The 16,277-nt window shown below is 47.2% G+C and overlaps 1 protein-coding gene across 1 annotated transcript in view; it reads right to left on the bottom strand.

Annotated features, from left to right (window-relative positions):
• The window catches only part of Hsd17b4 (hydroxysteroid 17-beta dehydrogenase 4), a 74,706-nt gene that overhangs the window by 31,621 nt on the left and 26,808 nt on the right, over positions 1 to 16,277 (bottom strand). The window contains exons 10-14 of the mRNA XM_045139015.1: positions 14,984 to 15,008; positions 13,674 to 13,802; positions 10,989 to 11,089; positions 8,555 to 8,791; positions 5,411 to 5,462 (exon numbers count right to left, since the gene is read on the bottom strand). Coding sequence (XP_044994950.1) covers positions 5,411 to 5,462; positions 8,555 to 8,791; positions 10,989 to 11,089; positions 13,674 to 13,802; positions 14,984 to 15,008 — 544 coding nt within the window. The remainder of the gene's footprint in view (positions 1 to 5,410; positions 5,463 to 8,554; positions 8,792 to 10,988; positions 11,090 to 13,673; positions 13,803 to 14,983; positions 15,009 to 16,277) is intronic.

Raw genomic sequence — 16,277 nt, 5'->3', positions numbered from 1 at the left:
GCAGAGGTAGGAGGATCACCAAGAGTTTGAGGCCACCCTGAGACTACATAGTGAATTCCAGGTCAGCCTAAGCTAGCGTGAGACCCTACCTCACCTTATTTATTTGAGAGAGAGAAAGAATGGGTGTGCCAGGGCCTCCAGCCACTGCAAACACGTTCAAGACACATGCCCTGCTTTGTGCATCTGATTTCTGTGGGTCTTGGGGAATTAAGCCCAGGTCCTTAGGCTTTTCAGGTAACCGCGGAGCCATCTCTCCAGACCTATACATGGTTAAATCTTATTTAACCTTCAGATCTCAGTTTAGAGGTCATTTGCATCAAGATCTTTCCCCAAATCCAAGTTCAGTTCCAGGCTAGAGGCCCTCCTGGGTGACATGTGTACACACATGCTTCTCTTCCTGAAGACACTGTACACTGTTCTCCACCATGTGACCTGTGTACACCTCCACTTCTCCTCCTGAAGACGCTGTACACTGTTCTCCACCGTGTGACCTGTGTACACCTACGCTTCTCCTCCTGAAGACGCTGTACACTGTTCTCCACCGTGTGACCTGTGTACACCTACGCTTCTCCTCCTGAAGACGCTGTACACTGTTCTCCACCGTGTGACCTGTGTACACCTACGCTTCTCCTCCTGAAGACGCTGTACACTGTTCTCCACCGTGTGACCTGTGTACACCTACGCTTCTCCTCCTGAAGACGCTGTACACTGTTCTCCACCGTGTGACCTGTGTACACCTACGCTTCTCCTCCTGAAGAAGCTGTACACTGTTCTCCACCGTGTGACATGTGTACACCTACACCTCTCCTGAAGACACTGTACACTGTTCTCCACCGTGTGACCTGTGTACACCTATGCTTCTCCTCCTGAAGACGCTGTACACTGTTCTCCACCGTGTGACATGTGTACACCTACACCTCTCCTGAAGACGCTGTACACTGTTCTCCACCGTGTGACCTGTGTACACCTCCACTTCTCCTCCTGAAGACACTGTACACTGTTCTCCACCGTGTGACCTGTGTACACCTACGCTTCTCCTCCTGAAGACACTGTACACTGTTCTCCACCGTGTGACCTGTGTCCACCCACGCTTCTCCTCCTGAAGACGCTGTACACTGTTCTCCACCGTGTGACCTGTGTACACCCACGCTTCTCCTCCTGAAGACGCTGTACACTGTTCTCCACCGTGTGAACTGTGTACACCTACGCTTCTCCTCCTGAAGACACTGTACACTGTTCTCCACCGTGTGACCTGTGTACACACATGCTTCTCCTCCTGAAGACACTGTACACTGTTCTCCACCGTGTGACCTGTGTACACCCACGCTTCTCCTCCTGAAGACGCTGTACACTGTTCTCCACCGTGTGACCTGTGTACACCTACGCTTCTCCTCCTGAAGACACTGTACACTGTTCTCCACCGTGTGACCTGTGTACACACATGCTTCTCCTCCTGAAGACGCTGTATACTGTTCTCCACCGTGTGACCTGTGTACACCTACGCTTCTCCTCCTGAAGACGCTGTACACTGTTCTCCACCGTGTGACCTGTGTACACCTACGCTTCTCCTCCTGAAGACACTGTACACTGTTCTCCACCGTGTGACCTGTGTACACCACGCTTCTCCTCCTGAAGACACTGTACACTGTTCTCCACCGTGTGACCTGTGTCCACCCACGCTTCTCCTCCTGAAGACGCTGTACACTGTTCTCCACCGTGTGACCTGTGTACACCCACGCTTCTCCTCCTGAAGACGCTGTACACTGTTCTCCACCGTGTGACCTGTGTACACCTACGCTTCTCCTCCTGAAGACGCTGTACACTGTTCTCCACCGTGTGACCTGTGTACACCTACGCTTCTCCTCCTGAAGACGCTGTACACTGTTCTCCACCGTGTGACCTGTGTACACCCACGCTTCTCCTCCTGAAGACGCTGTATACTGTTCTCCACCGTGTGAACTGTGTCCACCCACGCTTCTCCTCCTGAAGACACTGTACACTGTTCTCCACCGTGTGACCTGTGTCCACCCACGCTTCTCCTCCTGAAGACGCTGTACACTGTTCTCCACCGTGTGACCTGTGTACACCCACGCTTCTCCTCCTGAAGACACTGTACACTGTTCTCCACCATGTGACCTGTGTACACCTACGCTTCTCCTCCTGAAGACGCTGTACACTGTTCTCCACCATGTGACCTGTGTACACACATGCTTCTCCTCCTGAAGACACTGTACACTGTTCTCCACCGTGTGACCTGTGTACACCTACGCTTCTCCTCCTGAAGACGCTGTACACTGTTCTCCACCGTGTGACCTGTGTACACCTACGCTTCTCCTCCTGAAGACGCTGTACACTGTTCTCCACCGTGTGACCTGTGTACACACATGCTTCTCCTCCTGAAGACACTGTACACTGTTCTCCACCGTGTGACCTGTGTACACCTACGCTTCTCCTCCTGAAGACGCTGTACACTGTTCTCCACCGTGTGACCTGTGTACACCTACGCTTCTCCTCCTGAAGACGCTGTACACTGTTCTCCACCGTGTGACCTGTGTCCACCTACGCTTCTCCTCCTGAAGACGCTGTACACTGTTCTCCATTGTGTGACCTGTGTACACCTCCGCTTCTCCTCCTGAAGACGCTGTATACTGTTCTCCACCGTGTGAACTGTGTCCACCTACGCTTCTCCTCCTGAAGACACTGTACACTGTTCTCCACCGTGTGACCTGTGTCCACCCACGCTTCTCCTCCTGAAGACGCTGTACACTGTTCTCCACCATGTGACCTGTGTACACCTACGCTTCTCCTCCTGAAGACGCTGTACACTGTTCTCCACCATGTGACCTGTGTACACACATGCTTCTCCTCCTGAAGACACTGTACACTGTTCTCCACTGTGTGACCTGTGTACACCTACGCTTCTCCTCCTGAAGACGCTGTACACTGTTCTCCACCGTGTGACCTGTGTCCACCTACGCTTCTCCTCCTGAAGACGCTGTACACTGTTCTCCATTGTGTGACCTGTGTACACCTCCGCTTCTCCTCCTGAAGACGCTGTATACTGTTCTCCACCGTGTGAACTGTGTCCACCTACGCTTCTCCTCCTGAAGACACTGTACACTGTTCTCCACCGTGTGACCTGTGTACACCTACGCTTCTCCTCCTGAAGACACTGTACAATGTTCTCCACCGTGTGACCTGTGTACACCTCCACTTCTCCTCCTGAAGACACTGTACACTGTTCTCCACCGTGTGACCTGTGTACACCTCCACTTCTCCTCCTGAAGACACTGTACACTGTTCTCCACCGTGTGACCTGTGTACACCTATGCTTCTCCTCCGGAAGACACTGTACACTGTTCTCCACCGTGTAACCTGTGTACACCTACGCTTCTCCTCCTGAAGACACTGTACACAGTTCTCCACCGTGTGACCTGTGTACACCTCCACTTCTCCTCCTGAAGACACTGTACACAGTTCTCCACCATGTGACCTGTGTACACCACGCTTCTCCTCCTGAAGACACTGTACACTGTTCTCCACCGTGTGGCCTGTGTCCACCACGCTTCTCCTCCTGAAGACACCGCACACTGTTCTCCACCATGTGACCTGTGTACACCATGCTTCTCCTGAAGACACTGTACACTATTCTCCACAGTTAGGCCATTCTCAAACTCCTGATCCTCTGCCCTTACCTCCCAAGTGCTGAATTACAGGCATACAGCACTATTACCTGGGTTGCATATCAAATTCTGAATACTCACATTTACTAAAGAGTGAATGTCAAAACTACATTATACATATTCATAAACACTACTAAGAAAAATCATTCATGAGAACCAAAACAAACTTAGAAAGGTAAAGGTAATTAAGAAAAGTATTATTACACTTTTCTAGTCATGCTAGTGTTCAGATATTATCAACATATATAATCTTTCTTGGTAGTTTACAACAGGAAAGTAGGAACATCAAAAATTTAAGATAATCCTCAGCTTCACTGCATTGGAAAACAGACACATTGGACCCTGTGTCAAAAACAAATTAAAATAAACTAGAAAACAAAAAGAGAAGCTTCTGAAAGCCCACTAAGGAGCATCCCCAATGGAATAGGGAGTAGGGACAAGAGAAAAAGAGGGTACCAACACATGATGTATCCATATGAAAAATGCTGCTGTTAATAATAATAATAAACATAAGCCGGGTGTGGTGGCACATGCCTTTAATCCCAGCACCCAGGAGGCACAGGTAGGAGGATCACTGTGAGTTCAAGACTATCCTGAGACTACATAGTGAATTCCAGGTCAGCCTGGGCTAAAGTGAAATCCTACCTTGAAAAAACAAAATAAATAATAAAAATAAACAAACATTAAAAATTTTAAAAGAGGGTAATAGGACAGGAATACAATCAACTTACATTACGTTCATATAATAAAAATTTCAGGGTGGAGAGATGGTTTAGTGGTTAAGGCACTGGCCTGAAAGGCCAAAGGACTCAGGTTCAATCCTGCAGGACCCATGAAAGCCAGATGCACAAAGTGGTACACACATCTGAAATTCATTTCCAGCGGCTAGAAGCCCTGACACACTCTCACACACCCCCCTTTCAAATAAATAAATAAAAATAAAATATTTTCTAAGTCTCAGTAAGTTTCATTAAAATGCAAAAAAAATGAGAGAAGCTCTGATAAACAAGCAAGATGTTATTGATAAAAGAAAAAAGTAGTCATCAAGGTAGGCGTGCATGGTTATATTTTCTCCCAAATAATACTTAATTCTTTTAAATATATTTTTTACTTTACTTATTTGAGAGGCAGACTGGAAGTGGGTGAAAGTGAGAGAGAGAATGGACGCACTAGGGATTTCAGCCTCTGGAAACAAACTCCAGATGCATGGGCCACCTTGTACATCTGGCTTATGTGGGTCCTGGGGAGTCGAACCGAGTCCCTTTGGCTTTGAAGGCCAGCGCCTTAACCGCTAAGCCACCTCTCCAGCCCAGTACTTAATTTTTAATGACAAATTTAGTATCTTTTAACTTTGCTTGCTTTATGAAAATCAGAATCATGATATATAACCACAGGACTCACAGCTGATTACACATAATCACTAAGTTTAGAACGAGTGTAAAAAAATGTGCCTTTCATTTGTTGATGACCCATCAATGCAGATAAACTGGTAGTATTACAATTATAAAACTTCAGGGGTGGGGAGATGGCTTAGCAGTTAAGGCACCTGCTCACAAAGCCTAAGGACTCAGGTTCCGGCCTGGGCTACAGGGAGACCCTACCTCAAAAAACAAAAACAAAAGGGCTATTTCACTGGGCCACTTACTGCACTTGAGCACAATGCGATGGTCTGTAAGGGTATTGGGAAATAAGCATGGCAGTACTGAGTCAGTGTATCAGGAACTCACCTGCTCTAGGAAGTGGTTTATACAGCTCCAAGTATTGCTCCCCATGAAGAACCTATGTGAGGAGAAGCAACGTTTTATTAGCAAGCTTTCTCATCCCATGGCTTCTGCATTTTACCAGCCACGTGCCCACCCCATGCCCCCTCTCTATTACCTACTGCAGCCTGACTTCATATCATTCAGGTCAGAAGTAATCGCTGCCCCAGTCAAAACCAGGCAGCGCTTTGGAAGCACAGAAGGTACATTTATCTTCTTGCTTGGAATTTATGAATCCTTATTGACTAATAATTAGGGTTTGCCAATGCAGACACTATAAACTACGATCTGTTCCCAGTGCTTGTAACAGTCAACATTCCCATTATACAGTATCTCAGAATAGACACTAAGGGCACACTATATAACTAAACAGCAACCTAACCTCAATGCATCAAACCTATGATGTGTGTGTGTGTGTGTGTGTGTGTGCGTGCGTGCATGTGTGTGTGTGCAAGACAGCCAAAGCTTAACCTTCATACCCAAATGTCCACTACAGTGGAGCAGTATTCCTCCAAATCCGTATGGGAAGAAGAGAGGAGGGAGGCTGATGGAAAACAATGAAGGACTGCTTGGTTCACTTTCGGACAACCTGGGAAAACCGAGAATCCAATTCCAGCCTGCCTATCGCTCCTGCTCACTGACTGTGAACGCCATTCATGATTTCTACCTCCAAAGGGGAATTTAGAACATTTACTTTAATGCTTTTCACTTCTATTATCCAAACAGAAGAACAGTGTGCCACAAATAACATGGGAGAGTAGCTGAAGTGGCAAAGTGCCCAGCACGTATTTCTGGCCTTCCTCCAAATTTGATCAAATACTCTGAGTTCTAGTCAATTCAAGTAAGACTGCCACTTGTGATAGGCCAATCAATCAACTGCTCATGGCTCGATGACTCACCACTTACTCCTGGGCTCAACCTGCATCTTACTCCAAGAATTACACTACACCTCAAAACTTTCTTACAGCTATGTATTTCTTCCTTAAAAAATAAAAAATAAAAAGTGTTTCAAGGTACGGTTGCACTCTAGTCCAGGCTGACCTGGAATTCACTATGTAGTCTCAGAGTGGCCTCAAAGCTCACAGTGATCCAACTACTTCAACCTCCCAAGTGCCAGGATTAAAGGCGGGTGCCACCATGCCCAGCTAAAAATATATTTTTATTTCTTTATTTGCAAGCAGAGAGAATGGGCATGCCAGGATCTCTAGCCACTGCAAAAAGACTCCAGTTGCAAATGCCACTTTGTGCAACTGGCTTTACATGGGCAATGGGAATTGAACTTGAGTTGCTAGGCTCTGCAGGCAAGCACTTTGAATGCTAAGCCATCTCTGCAGCCCTTCTTCCTTTTTTTAATTCTTTCATTTGGCCTCTCAAATGCCATTCTCCTGATATTCCTGGAACGTCAGAGCCATCATTCGGTTTGTAGTTTCTCCAGAAGATCTTCAACATTTGCACAATGCACGTCCCCTGAACTCAGGCCTCTCTCCTACTTAACTCACTGATTTGGTGACGTCAACTAGCCAAGCCTTTAACAGCTCCTAAGTGCTCAGGGTACTGGTTAGACTTCTCTCCTGGTCACTAGACAGCACTCAATTATCCTTTTACATCTGCACTCGGATGAGTAACAGGTCTATCAAGTGCATCCAAGGTCAACCCTAACACCCCCACGCGCTAAAATAAGTGTGTGTGGAGCCAGGCGTGGTGGAGCGCGCCTATAATCCCAGCACCTGCGAGGCTGAGGCAGGAGCACTCCAAGCTCAGAGATAGGCTCCCGGCACTCGGGAGGCAGAGGGAGGAGGATCGCCATGAGTTCGAGGCCAACCTGAGACTACAAAGTGAATTCCAGGTCAGCCTGAGCTAGAATGAGACCCTACCTCAAAAAAAAAACAGGTGGGGGGTAGGGATGGGGCATATATGACTATATACAGCACTATGTCACAGGCAACTACTATATATATTAAATACATTCTATATTATTGATGACATACACGCAGTTATTCTGTATGATCTCTCTTGTTCAGAACAGTCATCCTAATCCTCGACTCCTCTTCCCTCCAACTCAGATCTAGAACTTTCTTAGATGAGTGTAATAGATTCCTGGCTCCCATACAGTGTCTTTCCACAGCAGCGAGACTGAATCTGTGAGTTCATGTGGTTCACACACCCTCAGCTGTAAGAGCTACAGATCGCTTCCCAGGTCAGCCAAGAGCAGGAGCTGGCACCGTACAGCACCTTCGAGGCCAGCTCCTCCCGGCGCCCATGAATACGGGGTCCTTCCCCTCACTCTACAGCTAAACTGGACCCTTTTTATATTTGCTTCCCCATATTCTTCTCCCAGGTAATTACTGCCTTGCTCCCGCGCCAGTATTATGAGGTTAAGATTATCACTGCCACCTTATAAATAAGGAAACTGAAGCCTGGGGAAATGAATTGTTTGGTCAGGTAACTAGTAACTGAAGAGGGTTAACATAACACTGTGCCCGGGATAGGGCGCATAATTATTTTCTTCTTCTTGTAAGCATTCTTAACTAACTCTCCCCTTTTGCATTCTTTAAAAAAATATCAAGTATCCTAATTCTTTGTTCTTCAGCTAACCCCTAGAAACTATTTTAGTTTTACAGAGAAAGATATATGCAAAATATATACACACAGGGGCTGGGGAAATGGCTTAGTGGTTAAGGCATTTGCCTGCGAAGGCTAAGGACCCTGGTTTGATTCCTCAGGACCCACATAAGCCAGAGACACACGTGGGCACATGTATCTGGAGTCTGTTTGCAGTGGCTAGAAGTCCTGGCTCACCCATTCTCTCTTTCTTTCTGCTTCTTCCTCTCTCCTTCTCTCAAGTAAATAAATAAATAAAAATATTTAAAAGAAAATACATGCACATATAGTATGTGCCAATATTTAAAGATAGAGAAAAACTAAATATGCCAGCCATGGTGGCGCACGCCTTTCATCCCAGCACGCGGGAGGCAGAGGTAGGAGGATAGCTGTGAGTTCAAAGCCACCCTGAGGCTACACAGTGAACTGTAGGTCAGCCTGGACCCTACCTCGAGAAACCAAATAAATAAATAAACAAATGAAAAACTAAAAGCTTCTCATGAGATATACCTTGGCAAAGTTGACAGAAAGTCCAGGGATCTCCGCCAATCCCCCATCCATCAAGGACTTCTGGGCTACGATAACTCCGAAAGTGGGCAAGCAGGAGAAGTCAGCGCTTCCCTCGTAAACGAACTTGAGGTGGCTGGGATTCTTGACGGAAGCCCCCACTCCGAGGGCGTACATGATGCTTTCCAGTTCCGTGTAGGCAGACGAGAAGGAAGGCAGTTTGTGGCCAACGGCTCCGGCCTGAAAGAGAAAAGAAACACAGGAAGACTACGACCTTCACTCAAGATGCTTGCGACCTTATTTTACAGAAAATCATGGTCATAAACCGATGATAGTCTTAGGCTTAAGATCAGATTCCTAATCTCCTTTGCCACTGGGAATGCCCTGGGACTACCACAAAACAGCAAAATCTTATGTAAGAAATGATTTATTTCTTACTATTCACCCACTACATTTCTTTTTTAAAAGGACACATACAGGGCAGAAGTTAAAAGACTCTGCCTGCCGGGCGTGGTGGCACACACCTTTAATCCCAGCACTTGAGAGGTGGAGGTAGGTGGATCACCATGAGTTCGAGTCAAGGCCACTCTGAGACTACATAGTGAGTTCCAGGTCAGCTTGGACTAGAGTGAGACCCTACCTCAGGAATAAAAAAAAAAAAAAAAAAGACTGCTTGTAAATCCTGATGGCCCAGGTTCGATTCCCCAACTCCCACATCAAGCCAGATGCTCACAGTAGTGCATGAATGCTAGACGTCATGGCACACCCGTTATCTTAGTCCCTCTCTTCCTCTCTTTCTCCACTTGCAAATAAATAATAAATAAAAATATTTAACAGGGGTTACAGAGCTGGCTCAGCAGTTAAAGCACTTGCCTACAGGCCTAAGGATCCAGGTTTGATTCCCTAGTACCCACATGAAGTCAGACGTACAAAGTGGCACATGGGTCTGGAGTTCATTCAGAGTGCCCAGAGGCCCTGCTGTGCCCATTCTCTCACTCTTTCTCTCTCTCTCTCTCTCATAAATAAATATTTTAAAAAAACTTAAAAGGACACATATAACAACCAATTTTACACAAGCTAAAAACCTTAATTCTATCAGTGTTCTTGATACAACAGGGAGCATCTTAATTTCAGTCCTGTTAAATATTTCCAAAACACAGTCTATCAACTCTTTCCTTTGAAAGAACTGAACCAGAGAAGAAAACTGGGGGGGGGGGGGGGGAGTGGGAGGCCAGGCAGGCGTGGTGGCGCACGCCTTTAATCCCAGCACTCGGGAGGCAGAGGTAGGAGGATCGCCATAAGTTTGAGGACAGCCTGAGAATACATAGTGAATTGTAGGTCAGCCTGTACCATCCCCCTTGGGCTCCTGCCCCCACAAAGGTTACCACCACTGTGAAGAGATGACCGGTACCAACAGGCAGACAGAGGGTGTACCTGGAGCGCAGACCGGCAAGCGTGCCTCACGGAAACACCGGACAACTTCTTTCCCGCCCTCTACCTTCCAGCAGCTCTCTGAGTTAGCTTTCAAATGGCACTTGGGAGGGGCGGGAGGAGGGAATAGCTAACACACCAGTCAGGAAAGTGACATCATTCACCATGCCTCCAAAGAGAAACTGCCCAAGTCACATGCAAGCATGTGTACTAATCATAAGAAAAGCCGAGGAAAGGGCTGGAGGGAGGGCTTAGTGGTTAAGGTGCTTGCCTGTAAAGCCGAAGGACACAGGTTCAATTCCCCAGTATTCACGTAAGCCAGATGCACAAGGTGGTGCATGCGTCTGGAGCTCATTTGCTAGAGCCCCATATTCTCTCTCACTCTCTTATCTGCCTCCTTTTTTCTCTCTCTCCCTCATAAATAAATAAACAAATAATTTTTCTAAAGCCAAAGTTAAGCTGGGCATGGTGACGCACACCTGTAATCCTAGCACTTGGGAGGCAGAGGTAGGAGGATCGCCGTGAGTTCGAGGCCACCCTGAGACACAACACAGTGTAACTTCAGCCTGGGATAGAGTGAGACCCTACCTCAACCCCCCCCCCAAAAAAAGCCAAAGCAAGAAGTTGAACAGATTCCTTCTACTGTCCGCCCACACTCAGACACTAGGAGAGCCTTGAAAAGTGATGCCCAGTCACGCCAACCCCTTCCAAGACAGCCCTCCATCCAGGCAAAGAAAGGCCCCGGAAACTCGGGGCGGCTCCGGGAGAACATAAGGGAAGGAGCAACGCTGGGTGGAAGGCCTCGGGGTGCACCAGCCACCTGCTCACTCGCTCCTCGGTCACGAACTCCCCGGATGCCAAAATCAGACTTATCCTGGAGCCACTCACAGGCGGTTTCTGAATAAGTATGGCCAGTTGTCTCCATCACGAATGAGTGACTCCATCCAAAGGAAGAGGGGCCGGAGGGGAGGAGGAAGGGCAAGGCAAAGGCGTTTTTCTCACTTACAAAATCTGATGTGGCCGCAGGTGCCGCCTGACTGGTAGGATTTGCGGACATTCCTCCTGAATCGACTTTCTGCAGAACTTCAAGTATACCGCTTGTTGATTCTATAATTGACAATATAAAAACACGGCTTTGTTTCAGAATATGACTTCAAAGCTACTAGCCAAAGGTTCCACAGAACGACGACACACGAGCTGAAGGTCAAAGAATCACTTGGAGGAGACCATAAATCCCCAGACCTCCCCAACGGCAAGTAAGGGGTTACGTAACATACCCTTCCCAGGCTGTGTGGCTTAAAGGAGACTCGGGGGCTGGCGAGATGGCTTAGTACTTAAGGTGCTTGCCTGTGAAACCTAAGTACTCAGGTTCGATTCTCCAGTACCTACATGAGCCAAATGCACAAGGTGGCCCATGCAGTTGGAGTTCGGTTACAGTGACTGGAGGCCCTGATATGCCCATTTTCTCTCTCTCTCTAATGAATAAATAAAATAAATTTTTAAAAACTAAGGAGACTCGGCTTCTCAACTTCTGAGGTATTTTATAACTTCATCGAGAGACACTCATGTCTACAGTTATCTATCTTTGTCAAGACACAACTGATTTACCTTCTCTTCACCTCCATCCTTCCCTGTCCCCACCCCAAGACTTTAGAGATTAAAATATCTCCCGGACAGAAGACCACCACCACGACCAGTGGCCCCAGGCAAGAGCTGGGAGCCACAGAGGAGGAAAAGATTTCAAAGCACGCGCGCGTGCACGCACACACAGGAACATCCAGAGCCGTTTTTAACAAGCCTTGGCAATGTAGGTTTGCCTCTGAATGCAAGTAAATAACCGACCAGGGGCCCCGGCCAGTCCAGGGGACAGCGGTGGAGGGACCTCTTGCCGGCTAGTCCTCACCATGGACTGACTCCTCCCCGTTCACACTGCTGGCTCAAGGGGCGCTATTACAATGACAGGCCCCTTGCTACGAGCTGCAGATACTGAGTGTCAGAGGCTGGATGTCCACCTGAATTCACGCTTTGCTCAAATACTGGCTCCGTTTAGTTTTCCTGGAATTTAGGCCCACTACAGGAGTAGGCACACTGGAAACTCAAGCTTTATACAAACAGTGTTTTACTACTTTTACTATATTTCAAATACTAGAAGTATCTTTTCATATATAATTACATAGCCAACTGTGTTTTTAATTTTTTAATTCCATAAGCTCATTTAAATTTTTTTTTAATTTTATTTATTTATTTGAGAGAGCAAGAGAGGGAAAGAGGCAGAGAGAGAGAGAGAATAGGTGTACCAGGGCCTCCAGCCATTGCAAACTTCAGACGCATGCGCCACCTTGTGCATCTGGCTTACCATGGGTTCTGGGGAATCGAACCAAGGTCCTTGGGCTTTGCAGGCAAGCACCTTAACCGCTAAGCCATTTCTCCAGCCCAATTTTTTATTATTATTATTTATTTGAGAGAGAGGAAGAGGAAGCAAGAGAATGGGTGTGCCAGGGCCTTCAGCTGCTGCAAACAAACTCAGACACAAGCGCTCCTTTGTGCATCTGGAAGTTGGAGTTTGTTTCCAGTGGCTGCAGGCCCTGACATGCCCATTGCCCGCCCCCTTTCTGCCTCTTTATCAAATAAGTGAATTATTTTGTTTGTTTTTGTTTTTCGAGGTAGGGTATCAGTCTAGCTCAGGCTGACCTGGAATTCACTATGTAGTCTCAGGATGGCCTCAAACTCATGGTGATCCTCCTACCTCTCCCGAGTGCTGGGATTAAAGGCATGCACCACCACGCCCAGCATGAAAAATGTTTTTAAGTACTACAATTGTATAGCAGTGGTAAAAGATGGAGAAGGTGAAGGCTAGAGAACTGGCTTACCAGTTAAGGCGCTTGCCTGCAAAGCCAAAGGACCTTGGTTCAATTCCTCAGGACCCATGTAAACCAGCTGCACAAGGAGGCACATGCATCTGGAGTTTGTTTGCAATGCTGGAGGCCCTGGAGCGCTCATTCTCTCTCTCTCCCCCTCTCTCTCTCTTTGCCTGTCTCTCTCAAATAAATAAATTAAATTTAAATTTAAAACAAAAAGGAGGAGGTGAGGTTATAGAAGAGTAGAGAAACACACAAAAACAAAGTACCACGTCAAAGCCATGTCTCTTACTGGACAGAAAAGCGACAAGCCTAAGTAAAATAAGCGCATACCCACTATTAGGGAAATACAGAAAAACTGGGTCATATTAACAGCATATGAGCTAGGCATGGTGGCGCACTAATCCCACCACACAGGAGGCAGAGGTAGGAGAATCACTGTGAGTTCAAGGCCACCCTGAGACTACACAGTAAATTCCAGGTCAACCTGGGCTAGCATGAGACCCTACCTCGAAGGAAAAAAAAAAAAAAAAATGAAGATTTGAAACTAGCCATCAGTGGTGGAGTCACTGCATTCACAGCACAGGTGAGTAAACACCTCACAAGCCAGCCACCCATTCTCCAGCCAACATGAGCCAAAACAACAGAGCGGCAAACAAACTGGCAGAGGTGACATCTTCCACCAGGAAGGCTCTAATACTGCCGCAGCAGAAAACGTGCCGCAGGTGCTGCAAGCGTCTGCACGAGCACGGGTAAAGCGGAGGACGCGGCACAGGGAGGGCACTGCCCCTGCCCGCGGCCCGCCAGGCGGGGCTCCGTGACTGCGGCTTTACCCTGGATGCTCTGAGGGGTGGTGGCGTTACTGAAGTCACAGATCTTCTTCCAGTTGGCCTTCACTGCCTCGGGAGTCATTGCCTTGTTCCGCTCTCTCACGATGGCCCCGAGGGTCCGCTCCCAGCGCACTAATCGTGGAAAGAAAACCGGGAGAGCGAGTTTGACGGGAGACCAAAAGTGAGACGCTTGAGAGCCCCTTCAAGATAAGGGGGGAAATACCCAAACTTCTAAAGAGTTTTATTACAGCCCTTGGGAAACATTTTTTGCAGGGCTTGAGAGAGGGTCAGTGGTTAAGGCGCTGCCCTACAAAGCCTAAGGACCCAGGTTCGATTCCCCAGGACCCACGTTAGCCAGATGCACAAGGGGGTGCACGTGTCTGGAGCTCGTTTGCAGTGGCTGGAGGCCCTACTGTGCCCATTCTCTCTCTCCCCCTCTTTCTTTGTCAAATAAATATTAAATAAAAAAAAATTTTAAATGAAAGAAAAGTAACTGATTCAGATATTTAGTAGCAAGAAGTGGGGACAACGCTGTGTTATCACATGAGCCCTGACCATGGGGCTCAAAGGTGTCTGGCACTGGCTTGTGGGAAGAATGTGGAAGTGTGTGGAAGCTGGAGCTACAAGAGCCCTGTATGGGGCTGGAGAGATGGCTTAGCGGTTAAGCGCTTGCCTGTGACGCCTAAGGACCCCGGTTCGAGGCTCGGTTCCCCAGGTCCCACGTTAGCCAGATGCACAAGGGGGCGCACACGTCTGGAGTTCGTTTGCAGAGACTGGAAGCCCTGGCGCGCCCATTCTCTCTCTCTCCCTCTATCTGTCCTTCTCTCTGTGTCTGTCACTCTCAAATAAATAAATAAAAAATTTAAAAAAAAAAATTTAAAAAAAAAAAAAAAAGAGCCCTGTATGGGCTGTAAGGAAAGCTTAACGGGCTGTTCTGGTGGGAGTTTGGATGGCTAGAATGCCAAAAGAAATACAAAACTTAAGGTTACCCCATCCACCCTTAGGTTACTTTTGGCTGAGTAATCTGTTCACAGCAATGGGAAAGTAAGCAATATAGCAGTTTCACAGTGAAATAACGTCTGGCATTCCAAAACCCAAGAGAAATTGACATTTTTCCAAGCTGGGCGTGGTGGCGCACACCTTTGATCCCAGCACTCAGGAGGCAGAGGTAGGAGGATCGCAGTGAGTTCGAGGCCACCCTGAGACTACAGAGTGAGTTCCAGGTCAGCCCGAGCTAGAGTGAGACCCTACCTTGAAACCCACACTCCCCCCCCCCCAAAAAAAAAAGAAAGAAAAGGAAAATAGGAACTTACATTTTCCAATCCATCCGGCTCCAACCTGGAAAAAGGGGGAAAAGACCATTATATCATGTAATGTAAAATAACTAACAGCATTTTTCTGTATTTAGGAAAAAGCAGCTATCTGGTCTTACTGGGCAGTCAGCATGCTTGGCAGGGAGAGATGAAAGGAAAGGAGCCCAGCGTGCTGGCCCCATGACGCGCGGCGCGACGTCCTCTGAGCAGAGCAGGCACGAGGGGCAGAGGGGACCCACGTCAGGAAGAATGACAAACAAATGATCATAAATGTTGGCGGGGATGTGGAAAAAGAGGAACCCTTCTACACTGCTGGTGGGAATGCAATCTGTCCAGCCATTGTGGAAATCAGTGTGGAGGGTCTTAAAACAGCTAAAGATTGAGCTACTGTATGACCCAGCTACAGCACTCCTAGGCATATATCCGAAGGACTCATCTCATTTCCTTAGAAGTACGTGCTCAACCATGTTTATTGCTGCTCAATTCATAATAGCTGGGAAATGGAACCAGCTTAGATGTCCCTCAACTGATGAGTAGATAATGAAGATGTGGCACATTTATACAATGGAGTTCTACTCAGCGGTAAAGAAAAATGAAGTTATGAAATTTGCAGAAAAATGGATGGATCTGGAAAGGATTATACTAAGTGAGGTAACCCAGGCCCAGAAAGCCAAGCACCACATGTTCTCTCTCATATGTGGATCCTAGCTACAGATGATTGGGCTTCTGAGTGAGAAGGAAGAAAACTCAGTAGCAGATGCCAGCAAGTTAAAAAGGAGATATTAAGGGAAGAGAAAGGAAGGGAGAAGGGTACTTAATAGGTTGGTATTGTATATATGTAAGCAGAATGATTGAGATGGGGAGGGGATATGATGGAGAATGGAATTTCAAAGGGGAAAGTGGCAGGGGAGGGGGAGAGGGCATTACCATGGGATATTTTTTATAATCATGGAAAATGTTAATAAAAATTGAGAAAGAAAAAAATATTTTAAAGATAAACAGAGAGAAAAAGAGAGAGAATGGGTGCACCAGGGCCTCCAGCCACTGCAACCAATTCTAGAAACATGTGGCACTTTGTGCATCTGGCTTTACACAGATACTGGGGAATCGAACCCAGGTCATCAGACTTTGCAGGCAAGCGCTTTGACCACTGAGCAATCTCTCTAGCCATCAGTGGTACAGCTCGTGCCTGGTATATAGCAAGCCTTACATTAAATCTCTAGCAGCTCAAAACATGAATAATATATATGCTTTAAAAGGTCCAAGAGGGGGCTGGAAATATGGCTTAGAGATT

The sequence above is a fragment of the Jaculus jaculus genome, chromosome 20, assembly GCF_020740685.1.
Source record: "Jaculus jaculus isolate mJacJac1 chromosome 20, mJacJac1.mat.Y.cur, whole genome shotgun sequence".
NCBI lineage: Eukaryota > Metazoa > Chordata > Mammalia > Rodentia > Dipodidae > Jaculus > Jaculus jaculus.
The sequence above is the reverse complement of the archived record's forward strand: the minus strand, read 5'-3'. Positions and strand labels throughout refer to the sequence as shown.